Below are 13,628 nucleotides of genomic sequence, written 5' to 3' on the forward strand. Positions count from 1 at the left end.
GATGGGTGCCCCCCCACTCTTTTCTTTCTCTCTCTCTCTCTCTCTCTCGCTCTCTCTGTCACACTCGTGTCGAACCGCACGGCGGTGGCGCACGGTTTGAATTAATGCTCGTGGCGAACATCAGGGGCGCGACTTGTCTTGCGACGCGACACCGCCATCTGTTGGCGAGCGTTCGCATTAGCCGGAACTAAGGCGCGAAAGATGGCCCGATTTGAATTGCGATTTGAAGAGGATTTCCTCCAATTTCGAAATCCTCGCGTTGTCATAATATTGTTTACTTGCGAAAAAAAATTACCGTGAATTGCTCTCCTCCCCCCCCCTTCTTATTTCTCTGTAAACCTGATCGTTTTGTTAATATATTTTTATTAAAAATATTTAGATTGACGTTACCACTTTGGTGAAGGAGGGAACTTTCCTATGGAAGTTGACCACCTTTAATAACGCGTTTACGATCGATTAAGTTAACGCGACAAGTTAATTTTCAACGGATATTTGTATGTGAAAAATAAAGATTTAAAGATGCCGTATAAACGTAAAAAGCAGCACAGAGGTGACATGCATTTAAAAAAAGGTTGGAAAACGAAACGAAGAAACAAGGATCTGGACGAGGTATGTAGATTACGTCTAACCTCTAAAACCACGTGGACATGTGTGTGTATGTGATCTAGAATCGTGTTTATCAAGTGACATATATCTCAAAATTTAGATCGATGAGGATTTGAAGGGGAACGCGAAGGAACTATTAAATCAGGAAGTGGACTTTGATAAACCTGGAGCGGCGCAACATTACTGTATACATTGCGCGTAAGTTTGATATCGCAATACTATGAGACATAACCTAATCTAACCTCGTATCGAAATAATAATAATTGTGTCATCCGTTAATTATTACCTAGAAAATCTTAATTATAAACTTTGCACAAAATTACATTTTTTAAAAATAATCTCTCTGAAAAATAATATTGCGAAATGTAACGTAGCTTTTTACATAAAATATCATTTTACATTTATAATACATTGTATGATCTGTATTAAATTTCAATGTAAATTAATACTGTTTATAATATATTGCATATTGAAATAACGTAATATTATAAAAGCACAATTATATATCTTACTATATAACTAATGTAATATTTTAATGCAAAATATTGAATATTGAATATTCTTGTTAAAACTATTAAAATTGAGAAAAATTTTATTATTTGATTCTAGGAGATATTTTATAAACGAAACTGCTTTGCACACTCATTTTACTACCAAAGTGCATAAACGACGATTGAAGGCACTCGAGTTAGAACCATACAGTATTGAAGAATCGGAAAGAGCAGCGAGCAAGGGAAACTATATCGTACCACAAAAACGAAAGATTGAAACTGTAACGCGAGAAACTTTCAACGAAAAAGACGCAGATGCTGCGCCAAAAGCTAAAGCAATGAAAATAGATGAATAAAGTTAATTTATCATTTAATTGTATGTTTATTACGACGTAGAAAAGGATTTAAAAAATTAAAACATAATGATTAATAATCTGTATAGATTCACGCACGCTTTACAGCGAACGTGTGGAATTCTAATGCGCGATGTTCGTCGAAAGATTTTTTTCCCGATGAATTTCAAGAGAAATTACAGTTCAGCGTTATATATTTCCGGCAACAAAGCTTACAAAGCGTTTGCATTTTTATCACCGTACCTGGATTGCGATGAGAGATTTGCCAATGTGGACAAGATACAGAAGGAATTGATGTTGCGCGAGATGAATGTGGATGTCGTTCAATTGAAGAATGCGTGGAATTTCTATCTAAAGATGATCGCGGATAAATGTGCTTTAGAAGACAATAACTCGGAACTTGTGAATCGCTTGAAACATCTATTGGAAAATCCCGATCATACTGCCGAGCAGGAACAAGAAGTGCACAAATTGCGTACACAGCTCAATATTATACGGCAAGACTTGAAAACGATTAAAAACGCAATTTGGGATATGGACGAAGATGTGATAGAGAGAGTCTTGAAGCTACCGAACGAGTTGGATCCGAGGACGCCTGTCAATGAATCGATAGTGTTGAAGAGCGTCGGGAGTGCGCCCGAGTTGTTCGAGGAAAACAGGAGAAGTCATATCGACATCGGGACAAGGCAAGATTTGTTAGAATACAAGAATCCTATGTGCTATTATTTATGCAACGATGCAGCCTTATTTGAACTCGCTGTGCTGGCACACGCAGGCCGAATTTTCGGCGAGAACGATATGGTCAAGATAGTTGGCACCGACTTTAGTCGTAGCCTCGTAGTGGAAGCTTCCGGCTTGAATCACGAGGATCCTGCGGCCACCTTTATGATAGAAAATCATAATGAAGTCGAGAGAGGCTCACCGAATCGTATGCATCTGGTTGGCAATGCTAGCTTGGTCTCTTTCCTGATATTGCATACAAAGCAGTTGATAAATCCCAATCATTTCCCACTCAAGTACTTTGCTACCGGCAGACAGTATATGCCATTGCCACGTGATACACACGCTTGCGGCTTATTCACGGTGTGTCAGACATCCGTGGCGCACGCATTTATAATAGTAAAGGACGCGAAAAGCGAGGAGTATGAAATTCAATTCAATGAACTTCTGGAAAACGTGTGCAGATTATACGATGATCTAGGCGTTCACTATCGCATCGTTATGCGATCCGCATCTGAGCTACAACCTTGCGAGGGCCTGCGCGTGTCCTTCGAGATGTGGTCACCGTTCGCAAATCAGTATATCGAAATCGGCCACGTGTCAGTGTATGGTAATTATTTCAGCAAGAGGTTACTGATCGCCTATCAAACGCCACATGGTAGGGACTTTCCCGCGGTGATATCCGGTACCGTTCTCTCCGTTCCACGTTTGCTAGCTTGCCTGTTCGAACAGAATCCTGACAAATTCGTGATTCCACCGAAGATCGCCAAATTTATGCTTTCGGACGACTATATTGCTACATAAATTAATTCTATGTAAATACGTAGTAAAGAAATTTCTCGCACATGTTACTATTGAAATGTTATAAAAAATATTGTATAAATTTTTTCAGACTACTAGAAGAAAGTTTAATGTTTTCATAAAATATATATATATATATATATATATAGGAACGATCAATTGTGATATTACAGAATGCAAAGTTGTAAAGAAGCACTTTCAAATTGTAATATCTCCGTAATATGTATTAGCAAAATAATAAATGCTCAAGTATACCTTACTTGGCTTTTGTATAAAACATAAGTGTCGACTATTTATCGCATTACTAGGTTGCTATTTTACAAGATATCGCTCGAGGTAATGTAAGACTTCGAAAGCGACTTCCACCATGATAAGAATGATAATCATCCACTCCAAACGAACATGATGACGATCACTCAAGTGCGATGATAAAATGCTAACCAGTTCCACACAATGATTTAATCTTTCATTCATCACCTGTTTGTAAAAGATATATTATTCAAAAATCCAGACATATATATATTTCCATCATCCATTTTTCTATCATTTCTAATCTTTAATAATACACAAATATCTTATTTTCTACATAATATTTGTGTATTATTAAAGATTAGAAATGATAGGAAAAGGAATAATCAAGCTAAAAATAATTTTTTTAAACTTACTTTCGTACGTTTTGCAATGCTAAAATAACCGCAGATTTGTTGATATAAATTTTCCAGATCATCTCGTTCCCAATAGAAATCAGGCGTATCCAACAGATCTGAGCTCAGATTAATCCGATGTCTGAGAGCGAACAATTCGCCCTGTTTCCTCAACACCTCCTGCTGCGTCATCTGAAGCTTCCTTCCGGCTTTCAGATCTTCCGTGACAAATTCGATTGAATCGACATAACGATTCAACGATGCTTCCCATATACCTAATTTGACAGATTGTGCCATGGCATTAGAGAATGTATATTTATCCAATTTATCCAAGCTTCCAGCTTCTCGCGCCAAGATGATATCGCCGTCCTTCAAGTGACTTTTTTTCCTATTGGAAAGATTGCATGAATTACTAAATTTATTTCTTAAGATGTATACATATATTCATTTTTAATTTTCTCTTTATATTTAATTTCATACACGAAGCTACAAACATATAATATATAATATATGTATAATTGATAATAAAAAGAAAAAGTAAAAATACCCGAAATCGGCATAAGTGTAATGCATCAACTCGCTTTCGGTGTGAATTAGCTCCTTCATATAACGATTTTGTTCATAATTTCTCAAAAACTGCAATAGGTTGCCACACTCGAGGTCGGAAATATTCCACATAACAATACTACCTTCTCGAAAGAAAAATATTTCTCGTGGTTCATGTCCTACTTCATACTTTGCTACTGCGTGTATAACATCGGGCATGGCTGCAAAAAGAAAATAAAGTGTACAATGTAAATTGTACTTTAATTAATTTTATGGACTGAAAAGAAATTCAGTTACTTTAAAGATGGAATAAAAATTAATGAATAAATGCATTTAAGTTCACAACATATGTGTATATTATTGTTTTGTGCATGTCAAAACTTTGCAGTATAATTAATGGTCACATTTTGCTGACATTGATTATGAGATTTAGACTTGTGAAATTAGTAAATAGAAAAGATGATTTCAGAAAGAAATGTTGTTCAGATTTGCTGTCTCATACATAAATAAAAGAAAAAATTTCCACGTACAAATAAGAGTGATTCATTTTAATCGCCCCAAGTAAATATCTCTAAAAATATAGAAGATACAGAAAAATTTATATAAAATTATATTAATTTATATTAAAGTATAAAATATTTTATAAACTGTAAACTATTCATTTTTTGGATGTCGTATCCTTATAACTTTTTATACAGAATATTACGAGAAATCGATTTATATAAAAACATTATAGTTTCATTTAAAAAAAACGAACAGTAAGTTTATTTTCATATAATTTTATACATAAAGGTAAATCTAATATTCCTATCTTTTTCCTCTTTTGAGTCAAACAACTTTTGTCCGACTTGAAGATACGAAAAATTTTTTAGAGATATTTATTTGGGACGATTAAAATGAATTGCCCTGTATACTATATAATTTATAACATTCTAATTTATTATATAATTTTTAATCCAAACATATAAAACATATATATATATATATATATATATATATATATATATATATATATATATATATAAATTCAATATACATTCAGAATATTCAATACAAATATAAAATATCAATTGATACAATCATCAACTCTTCTTGTGGCAGAGAATACTGCGCTTCGAGAAGTAACGAGAAGGAATGATATTGCTATATAATAGCTGTATAAAATATATAATTTGCGCGCAATATGTTTGTTTTTACACATGTTATCTATATTATATTTCAGTCAATTAAAAACGGACTATCGCAAGCACCTAAGCCGGTTGCTACACCACCTTCGTTATCGAGAGCTGATTTTGTTCTTAACATGTGACCACCCTGTTTATTGACAATAATATTTTTATCATCTCCGATAATAACACCGAATATGCCTAATTCTGAAACTAAATCTTTTATATTTATTGTCTCTTCTATTTTAAATCCAGGTCTCACGATGTAGTTTTTATGAATCGGCGGATTAATTCGATCCATAAGAATCCAAGCTACTCGAGTCTTTTCAGATTTCACAGATCTTAAAAAGTTTTTAATAGTATCCCCATACAAATTGTTGCAACCGCCTTCTCTCTGCGGTTTTAACACGAAACACTCGGGTTCTGAGATTCCCATTTCTACAGCCTCATCACCATATTTATCAAAGTCCAGTGGATATAGACCTAAAATAAAAAAATGATACTCATATAATTTGATCTTACAATATATATACAGTTAAAAGAATACATATTTTTTTATTATTATTATATTATCAATACTAGAGCAATAGCAACATGTTTCTGCAGTTTAAAGCTTAAAGAACAGAATCTTATATTTATATAAATATATAAGAGAAAGCAAATATATACCAGTAAATATTTCTTTGACTTTTGCCGCCGTTGTTTCATCCTTTAAGAAACGCGCGACTATGCCAGGCTTTGCAAGAGTTTGTTGAACTTTCTTAGTACCAGCCAAGTGATATTGAATGCTTGGACATTTGATTGCCAATGATCTCTCAATCAGCAACCTTACGACCCATTCTTTGTTGCTGTCATATTGACTAGGTTCATAGCCGCATCTGTAGTAAACTACAGACACAATATAATCATCCACTATTAGTTCCTTATTGGGTCCTAATTTTGCAGTGACCGCTAATTGCGTCAAATTTCTGCGAATCACTTTCACGTTGGGATTTTGTTTTCTTATTTCAAATTCGTGGAAACGCTGATCACAGATATTATATGTAACATTTTCAACAACAAATAAAATAACCGTTCTGTAAACAAATTTTATGCCTTTAAACATATAAAAAAATTTTAGTCAAATAAAATAAAAGTAAATTAAAAATCTATGCAATATGAATGAAGAAAAACAGAAAGAAAGATTGGCTAAATAGTAATAAATTCTTAAAATTAATTTATAAAAATTTATAAACATACTGTGAATTGCCATATAAATTCCATGCTTCTATCATGCCTGAACATAGTATTTGTAGCGCATTATTTTCAGGAAGATTGCTCAATTCAGCTGTATAGCCAAGTTCTTGCAAGATAAATTTATGTAACTGCGTAGATACAGGTCCTAGCCAACCAAATCCCGAAGCAATTGTATTTATCTCAACCTGTTTCCAACAGCAATGAGGCTTTAATTGCTTCATGTTGGTCTTTGGACAACTGGTATCTAACATCAAATCTGAACGCAATATACCAAGGGATATTTTCTGAGCAACCCCTTCTTCATGAACAGTTTCATAGATCTCAAATAATTTTTTGGTGAATTTATCAACCTTTATAGTTTCTTCCAAAGTATTTTTCAAAAAATCATAATCATGAGCTACTCTGTGTATGAGTGTGTTTAAAGTAACCTGGAGGTCACAGGCATTTTGAAATTCCTCTCGTGGAAACGGCGATGGAAAAAGCACAAATGGGGCAAATTGCAAAGTATTTATGTCGAAATCTTTTCGCGGTCTCAAACACATTCCATGCATGAGGGCCCAATCTTTTGCTTTCTCTATCAGATCTTCTAATTCTTTTTTTGAAAGATCTAGTGAGATAGGCAACTCCATTGTTGATCGCTTGGTCTCATCCATTTTTTCAAATTAAACTATGCTTTGATTATAATCTTCAGTCTTGCAAGTATATTCCTGTGCTTTAAATATTTTATATTTCCAATTAAAATGTCAAAGTTTGATTCAGGTAAGCTGTCTTCATGGAAGATAATATATAAATACATACTTTGATATTGATAGATAAATCAATGTACTCACGTTATTTTGTATTTATGTACAAGTTGAGTGTTTTTTCACACGAGAATGTGAATGTTGAGTATAATAATTGTTCAACACAATAAAGAAGTAAAAATTATAACAATCACTTCACTTCGTTTGATTATCATTTATTATAATGCTTTGTTTTTCTTTTTAATTTTGCGTGTAATTATTTTATGGAGACGATATCAGATGCGCCGATCTTGAAAAATAAACTGTGGTCTTAGGCTGGGATTTCACTTGACATTTATCGACTATCGAACGGATAGTGATTGGCTACTAGATGGAAATTCCTAAACTCTTGATTGAAACTCTAGCAATTCTCTCTACGATAGCCAATCACCACATTCGACAATGTCGACAAACGTGAAGTGAAATCCCAACCTTAAGCCCGTATCAGACTATGAATTGCAAATTGAAGATTGAAGATTAAAAATTAGAGTTTGGTTAATCGGAACAAAAGGAACCAAAATTTCTTTGTCCTGATTGGTCAAATTTTAATCTTTAATCTTCAATCTCAGGCCGTTTTCCAGCAAAGACACAGACGACATAGTGTAACACAGTGTCCATTAGTGTAAGTGAGACATAACGAATGTTCTCCCTCACACTAATGGACACTGTGCCGTCTGTGTCGCTTGCTGGAAAACGCCCTGAGATTGAAATTTGACCAATCAGGACAAAGAAATTTTGGTTCCTTTTGTTCCGATTAGCCAAACTCTAATTTTTAATCAATCTTTAATGCGTAGTCTGATACTACAAGTGTAATATCGGCCTAAAGCCCGTATCAGACTACGCATTAAAGATTGAGATTGAAGATTAAAGATTGAAATTTGTCCAATCAGGACAAAGAAATTTTAATTCTTTTTTGTTCTGATTAATCAAACTCTAATTTTTAATTATCAATCTTCAATTTGCAATGCATAGTCTGATACGGGCTTAAGTCAATAATGTGTGGAATTTAAAAATTTAAGTCAATAATGTGATTAATATGGATGATTTCCATATGTAAAAACAATCGTATATTAATCAATGACTAATAATTTACAGTCACCGATAAAGTTTTCTTCTACAAATTTAAATAAACTTCCAAGTACCAAGAGAAGACTACAGAAATAACTGACAATTCCGACTGATTGTCTCCTCTTTATACGAGTCAAATAAGTTGACGAGATAACGAATGAACCAATCAGAATTCTTAAAACTATATACTCAGTGACTCATAAAAACGAATAAACGCTGAGTAACTTACAAGATATCGCACAATTTCGCAATAATTTACACAGCACTAATATTGTTTCGCAAAAACGCGAAATACAGCGAAAAGTTTTGTTAAAAATACTTACAATTTGAGGATGTAGATATTTTACTGGGAATATACAGCTGTTGATCCAGCAGGCCATAAGCTAAAGCTTCTAAATTATACTCTTCTGCTGTGGTTAAAGCTTTTACATTCCATGCCTAATAAAAAGAAAGAGAAATCTTTTTTATGTATATATATAAATTTTTTTTTTTCATATACACACATACTTTACAAATTTACAAAACAGTTTTCTAATTTCTTATATTGAAATCAACTCACATCAGGTTTTGGAACCTTGTCATTGCTTATTACAGTCTTATTTCTTCTAGTTGGTCTCTTTTTTATTTGTAATGTAGATATATTTTCTGCGACAGTTTCATTTTCTTTTAATTTATTTTTTTGTAGCTGCAGAATTATAGAATTGTGGAAGAGTCTTTGGTGAATCATACATACATGTGTACAAAACTCTGTTTGTATCACCGCTGGCTTTTTTTGCAAAATTCTCAAACTTGATCCAATTCTCCAGTATGCATCAAGATTAATTTTACTTCTGCTATTTAATAACGTAAGCCTATGAATCATTCTGAGACTCATTTTACTAGGTTTTATTGTTAAGAATACACACTATTATAAATTACACTTTTCTTGTGTATACAAATATTTTCAACTAAATTAATTAAACTATAAGACACAAAAATTATTAACACGACACACGTGCAATAATTATTGTCTCAAGTTCACTGTTCACTAACGCTATTTCTCATACCAATAATGCAATATTAACTATCATTTAAATTATCAGTCTGGTTTAAATTACTTGTCATTTTAAATTATATATTTTTTTCGCGTTTACATTACTGTCTATCTGTATGCAACACATGTTTCTTGAGGGTAAATTAAGGTTATGTAACAAGCAATAGATGTACTTCTTTATAAACTGAAATTTGCAATTTCGTTCACTCAGTAATCAACGTCCATAAAGTAGTTGTGCTAAGATCGGCAGTTACAGGATATTTTATAACTAATTAATCAACTGCAATTACGTATTTACAAATTTTATAAAACTAATAATATATTTTAAATTTAATTTATATTTTACTTGTACGTGAATAATATAATAATAAATAAATTGAATCAATAATATGATGGGAAATTTATATAATATAATTCTAAAAAGGCTATAAAATCAGAAAATTTTTATCGCATGATATTAAATTTTGGGTTGATTGGTGTCACAAATGCTTCGAATAATTTGATCGACCAATCAGAACGAAGAGAACAACATAGATATTTTCATCCTGATTAGTCGATCAAACAATTTGAAGGTCCGTAAGTCGAGTGTACGAAATACACTTGAGTGCAGAAAAGTGCCTCCTAAAAGTGGAGCCAACCGGAAGTCGCACTTCTCTTGTGTTCGACACGTGAATCGTGTTAATGTACTGGTTCAGCGCTGATCAGTTTTGCTCGATATAAATTGGTTATCTCGACCAGTGCAAGAAATCAATTATGGTATGTGATTAATGTGACACTGAATAATATTTAGAGAATAAAATCTGCCCTAGTAGTGGTATATTTAACTTTTAGAAATCACATCGAATACTGATTAGATATAGGTTAAGGGTATATCTCATTAAAGCTAAGAACGCTCTCAAATAATCACAACGATATCACATGATTTTTTTAAGCAAAATAAATATAGTGATTGTTATTGATATATTGTGCATATTTTCTATTAAAGCGCGTTGAGTGATTTTTATTTCTATTTTCTAGGCGACAACCAAGGTAGATAATCCTGAGAAACCAGGGCAGGAAGTCACTCCCATTCATCGAATTAGAATCACGCTTACATCGCGTAATGTTCGTTCCCTCGAAAAAGGTAAATATAATCTTGATATATGCAATTATTTATTTTGTTAACTGGCATTAAAATGTTGGAAGCAAATAAAAAAATTATATCAGTGCATAATTTTGAATACAAGTTTAATGCAGTAAATAACTGTAATATTGTTCTTCTTTTTTAGTATGTGCGGAATTAATCAATGGGGCCAAGAAACAGAAGTTGAAAGTCAAAGGACCTGTTCGCATGCCTACAAAGATTTTGAGAATAACGACTCGTAAAACACCTTGCGGTGAGGGTTCAAAGACTTGGGATCGCTTCCAGATGCGAATTCACAAGAGAGTTATTGATTTGTATTCACCATCAGAGATTGTGAAACAAATCACAAGCATTTCAATTGAGCCTGGTGTAGAAGTGGAAGTGACGATTGCTAATGAATAAACAGTAATTAAAACTGTATACAAAGTTTTAATAAAAATATTTAAAAATTGAATGAGAGCGCATATTTTACATATTAATAAAAAGCAAAGAAGCTTAATGTTTTCGTATTAAGTCTTTTTTTTTTTTTTTTTTTTGCAAAGAGAAAAAGAATTATTTTCTTAGATATTATAAATATATTAATTTTAAATGGATAATATTGAATAATTTATCAGAATTAAAAACAACTGTCTTTAGATAATTTATTGTATATCAAGTCAGTAGAAAACTTCATTTTTGCACAAATTACAGTAGATTAATTTGTACACCTTTTATTTCCATATTTTGAAGAACCGCGCTAATATGTTCAACTATGCAGTAGAACACTTTATTAGAGTCTGTAAAAAAAAAAAAAAACATGCGAATATCTGTAAGTTTATCAAATGTGTACTTTATTATTTGAATATTTATGTATATATATTCAATTTTCCTCCTCAGAAATGTCCTCCCCTTTGTCATTATGCTCCATGCCTTTATTATTATATTCAATTTTGCTGTTCTGTTCGGTTCCTTCACCGCCACTGAAATCGCCCTCCATTCCTTCCACCTCTTCCTCGTCATCATCTCCAGCAACTTCTGCATTTTCAAGTTCCGCTCGTTCCATTTGTCGTGCTAATTCGGCCTCATCCGTCGCGGTAACAACCTTTGGCTGAAAAAAAAAGTAAATTTTTATTTGTAATATTTAAAAATATTAGGATTAGACAAAAGTATTCATTCGGGAAACTTACTGCCATTTGGACATTAAATACACCTCCGAGCGACGTTATTTTACTCTGAATAACTTCGATTGCATCACCTAATGCTTTTAATCCATCTTGTTTTTCTGGTGTCGATGTCGTCATAACTGAAAGTTACCATCCAATAAGGTAATATATTATAATACACACACATACATATTCATTTTTCTTTAAAGAACACAATATAGAACATACCATACAAGGGAGGAGCGATTAAATTGATTTTTATCGGGAGTTCATCAGTGGAGAGCGCTAAACCAGCCTTCAATGCCGTCTTTACAGCATCAATACCTTCATAACCGTAACACGCTACTTCCACATCTGCCCTAATTTTGACTGCTTGCGAGGTAAGTTTCCGTTTAATATTATTTAACAATACTTCTTTTGTGTGTTCATCGAGGCCACATTCTGCTAAAATTGAAGGATCCCTAAAAATTGTTCATATTCATAAATATATATGTATACATTTAAACAATTACTTTATCATATGAAATTCATTTCTTCTTACAATACTGATTGTTTAAAAAAATCATAAGCAGATGCTTTCTGTTTCTTATATTTTTCTTCAAAATGCCAAGCTGTCTTCTGATATAGTTCTTCTAATTGATCATCATTGTCATAATGTAACAATTCTGCTACATGTCTTAAAATTGAATTAACAGCTTTAGCTTTAGCATATCGCTCTGTACACTTTTCAACATCCTCAGCAGATACACGACGCTTACTCAGATCAATATAACCTTTTAAAAAAAATTTGCTTATATATTTTAAACATTTAATCACATAGATCAATAAAATTTAATAAATTGTAGTTACCTTTTTCTTTATCCACTCGAATAACGACAACCGGTTCGGTTTTGCCTACTCGAATAAGTTTGTTTATAGATCTAATACGTCTCCTAGACAATTCAGAAAGCAGGATCATGCCCTCAATATTGTTATACTCCAATAGGTGCACATACGCACCCATCTCAGCTATGCTGCGCACATTAACCATTACCACATCTTCCACTTCTGGATATTTTTCTTTATAAAATCGACACGACAACACCATATTTGCTAAAAAAATATATGAAGTCTAGCATCAACATGTAATATGTCAGAAATGATATCTCAGGGTTCTTAGAGACATAACTTAATACATTAAGCGTGAAATAATATTAAGTAAATACTACATAAAGAAAGTAATGACAATAAAATGTTAGACACGAAAAAGTCTCAAATTGAAATATTTATTTAAAAAAAATTTTTTTTAATTTAATAGGTTAATTTTTGTAGGTTAGCATTCTGGAAAGCTGATAAAAAGTGTCAAAACCAGGCCAATCATTACCTAAATGAATATATTCGTGCAATAATAAATCTTTCTTCTTTTTTTATCAGCGTACGGATATAACAAGTATCGACTCTTTCTGCTTTCCTTTTTATTGGATTTCGTCCTCTACAGGACACAATACCACGTTTCACTACGGACACTAGCTGTCGACATTTTGATCTTTGGCAACGAGTTTGAATGGCCTTGAACGTAAGCAGTATTTTAATTCATTTCTTATAGATGGCAGTATTGCTCACAAAATCTAGACAAAATCGCGATGTTTATCATAGACATTTAAGTCCATGGTATTTATACGGGGCGTACGGGGCCATTGATGAGATACTATTAAAGACCGTCGACCCTGGGTAAATTTTTGTGACTGCCAAGCAGGCTCGGAGGTAATTACAGGACGATGACATTATCGACCATTTTGACTTATGTAATTATATGAGTTTTTAAGGGGATACCGATGTACCGACCGAGTTCTAACCTAACAAAACAATATATTTACTTAATATAAAAGTTACAATTTATATACATAAAATAAAATAGGTTCTCTCCTCTCAGATTTG

At 32.7% G+C, this 13,628-nt stretch overlaps 6 protein-coding genes across 9 annotated transcripts; 3 read left to right on the forward strand and 3 right to left on the reverse strand.

The window, feature by feature from the left end:
• Positions 1-133: 133 nt before the first annotated feature.
• Positions 134-1,453, forward strand: LOC140664908 (zinc finger protein 593 homolog). Its single transcript, XM_072890532.1, has 3 exons — positions 134-609; positions 707-804; positions 1,216-1,453. Exons 1-3 carry the CDS (start codon positions 520-522, stop codon positions 1,451-1,453), a joined length of 426 nt encoding a protein of 141 aa, XP_072746633.1. The 5' UTR covers positions 134-519.
• Positions 1,454-1,519: 66 nt separating this feature from the next.
• On the forward strand, positions 1,520-2,979 carry LOC140664905 (serine--tRNA synthetase-like protein Slimp). Its single transcript, XM_072890529.1, has one exon. It carries the CDS (start codon positions 1,520-1,522, stop codon positions 2,972-2,974), a length of 1,455 nt encoding a protein of 484 aa, XP_072746630.1. The 3' UTR covers positions 2,975-2,979.
• A 149-nt stretch (positions 2,980-3,128) lies between these two features.
• On the reverse strand, positions 3,129-9,736 carry LOC140664906 (required for meiotic nuclear division protein 1 homolog). Its single transcript, XM_072890530.1, has 5 exons — positions 8,973-9,736; positions 8,737-8,851; positions 4,163-4,382; positions 3,637-4,003; positions 3,129-3,448 (listed from the first exon to the last, which is right to left on the reverse strand). Exons 1-5 carry the CDS (start codon positions 9,285-9,287, stop codon positions 3,284-3,286), a joined length of 1,182 nt encoding a protein of 393 aa, XP_072746631.1. The 5' UTR covers positions 9,288-9,736; the 3' UTR covers positions 3,129-3,283.
• Positions 4,494-8,653, reverse strand: LOC140664904 (glutathione synthetase). Of its 4 annotated transcripts, XM_072890525.1 has the most exons (5): positions 8,445-8,653; positions 7,394-7,595; positions 6,567-7,275; positions 5,997-6,403; positions 4,494-5,810 (listed from the first exon to the last, which is right to left on the reverse strand). In XM_072890525.1, the coding sequence occupies exons 3-5, from the start codon at positions 7,214-7,216 to the stop codon at positions 5,380-5,382; spliced, it is 1,488 nt and encodes a 495-aa protein (XP_072746626.1). In that variant the 5' UTR covers positions 7,217-7,275; positions 7,394-7,595; positions 8,445-8,653; the 3' UTR covers positions 4,494-5,379. The 4 variants fall into 4 exon arrangements, with proteins under 4 accessions (XP_072746626.1, XP_072746629.1, XP_072746628.1 ...); XM_072890528.1 differs by lacking the exon at positions 8,445-8,653 and having other exon boundaries at positions 6,567-7,270; XM_072890527.1 differs by lacking the exon at positions 8,445-8,653 and having other exon boundaries at positions 6,567-7,327.
• Positions 9,737-10,044: 308 nt separating the features above from the next.
• On the forward strand, positions 10,045-11,023 carry Rps20 (ribosomal protein S20). The gene is made up of 3 exons (XM_072890533.1): positions 10,045-10,202; positions 10,464-10,569; positions 10,715-11,023. The coding sequence occupies exons 1-3, from the start codon at positions 10,200-10,202 to the stop codon at positions 10,969-10,971; spliced, it is 366 nt and encodes a 121-aa protein (XP_072746634.1). The 5' UTR covers positions 10,045-10,199; the 3' UTR covers positions 10,972-11,023.
• A 355-nt stretch (positions 11,024-11,378) lies between these two features.
• Eif2alpha (eukaryotic translation initiation factor 2 subunit alpha) lies at positions 11,379-13,242 on the reverse strand. The gene is made up of 6 exons (XM_072890531.1): positions 13,075-13,242; positions 12,561-12,803; positions 12,253-12,484; positions 11,940-12,172; positions 11,736-11,851; positions 11,379-11,656 (listed from the first exon to the last, which is right to left on the reverse strand). Exons 2-6 carry the CDS (start codon positions 12,796-12,798, stop codon positions 11,429-11,431), a joined length of 1,047 nt encoding a protein of 348 aa, XP_072746632.1. The 5' UTR covers positions 12,799-12,803; positions 13,075-13,242; the 3' UTR covers positions 11,379-11,428.
• Between the last annotated feature and the right edge of the window lie 386 nt (positions 13,243-13,628).

Source organism: Anoplolepis gracilipes, chromosome 4 (assembly GCF_047496725.1).
Source record: "Anoplolepis gracilipes chromosome 4, ASM4749672v1, whole genome shotgun sequence".
Taxonomy (NCBI): domain Eukaryota; kingdom Metazoa; phylum Arthropoda; class Insecta; order Hymenoptera; family Formicidae; genus Anoplolepis; species Anoplolepis gracilipes.

Bases quoted from the DNA above. Each gene is read 5' to 3' on its own strand.
- Rps20 (XM_072890533.1), top strand. The intron at 10,570-10,714 runs GTAAATATAATC...CTTCTTTTTTAG, and splicing joins TGTTCGTTCCCTCGAAAAAG to TATGTGCGGAATTAATCAAT.
- LOC140664906 (XM_072890530.1), bottom strand. From the start codon at position 9,287: ATGAGTCTCAGAATGATTCATAGGCTTACGTTATTAAATAGCAGAAGT. The intron at 8,852-8,972 runs GTGAGTTGATTT...TCTTTTTATTAG, and splicing joins ACAAGGTTCCAAAACCTGAT to GCATGGAATGTAAAAGCTTT. The intron at 4,383-8,736 runs GTAAGTATTTTT...TTCTTTTTGCAG, and splicing joins AATATCTACATCCTCAAATT to CCATGCCCGATGTTATACAC.
- LOC140664905 (XM_072890529.1), top strand. From the start codon at position 1,520: ATGATTAATAATCTGTATAGATTCACGCACGCTTTACAGCGAACGTGT.
- LOC140664908 (XM_072890532.1), top strand. From the start codon at position 520: ATGCCGTATAAACGTAAAAAGCAGCACAGAGGTGACATGCATTTAAAA. The intron at 610-706 runs GTATGTAGATTA...CTCAAAATTTAG, and splicing joins GAAACAAGGATCTGGACGAG to ATCGATGAGGATTTGAAGGG. The intron at 805-1,215 runs GTAAGTTTGATA...ATTTGATTCTAG, and splicing joins CATTACTGTATACATTGCGC to GAGATATTTTATAAACGAAA.
- LOC140664904 (XM_072890525.1), bottom strand. From the start codon at position 7,216: ATGGATGAGACCAAGCGATCAACAATGGAGTTGCCTATCTCACTAGAT. The intron at 6,404-6,566 runs GTATGTTTATAA...ATTTGTTTACAG, and splicing joins AATTTATATGGCAATTCACA to AACGGTTATTTTATTTGTTG. The intron at 5,811-5,996 runs GTATATATTTGC...TTTTTATTTTAG, and splicing joins AGTCAAAGAAATATTTACTG to GTCTATATCCACTGGACTTT.
- Eif2alpha (XM_072890531.1), bottom strand. From the start codon at position 12,798: ATGGTGTTGTCGTGTCGATTTTATAAAGAAAAATATCCAGAAGTGGAA. The intron at 12,485-12,560 runs GTAACTACAATT...TTTTTTTAAAAG, and splicing joins TCGAGTGGATAAAGAAAAAG to GTTATATTGATCTGAGTAAG. The intron at 12,173-12,252 runs GTAAGAAGAAAT...AACAATTTTTAG, and splicing joins TTTTTTAAACAATCAGTATT to GGATCCTTCAATTTTAGCAG.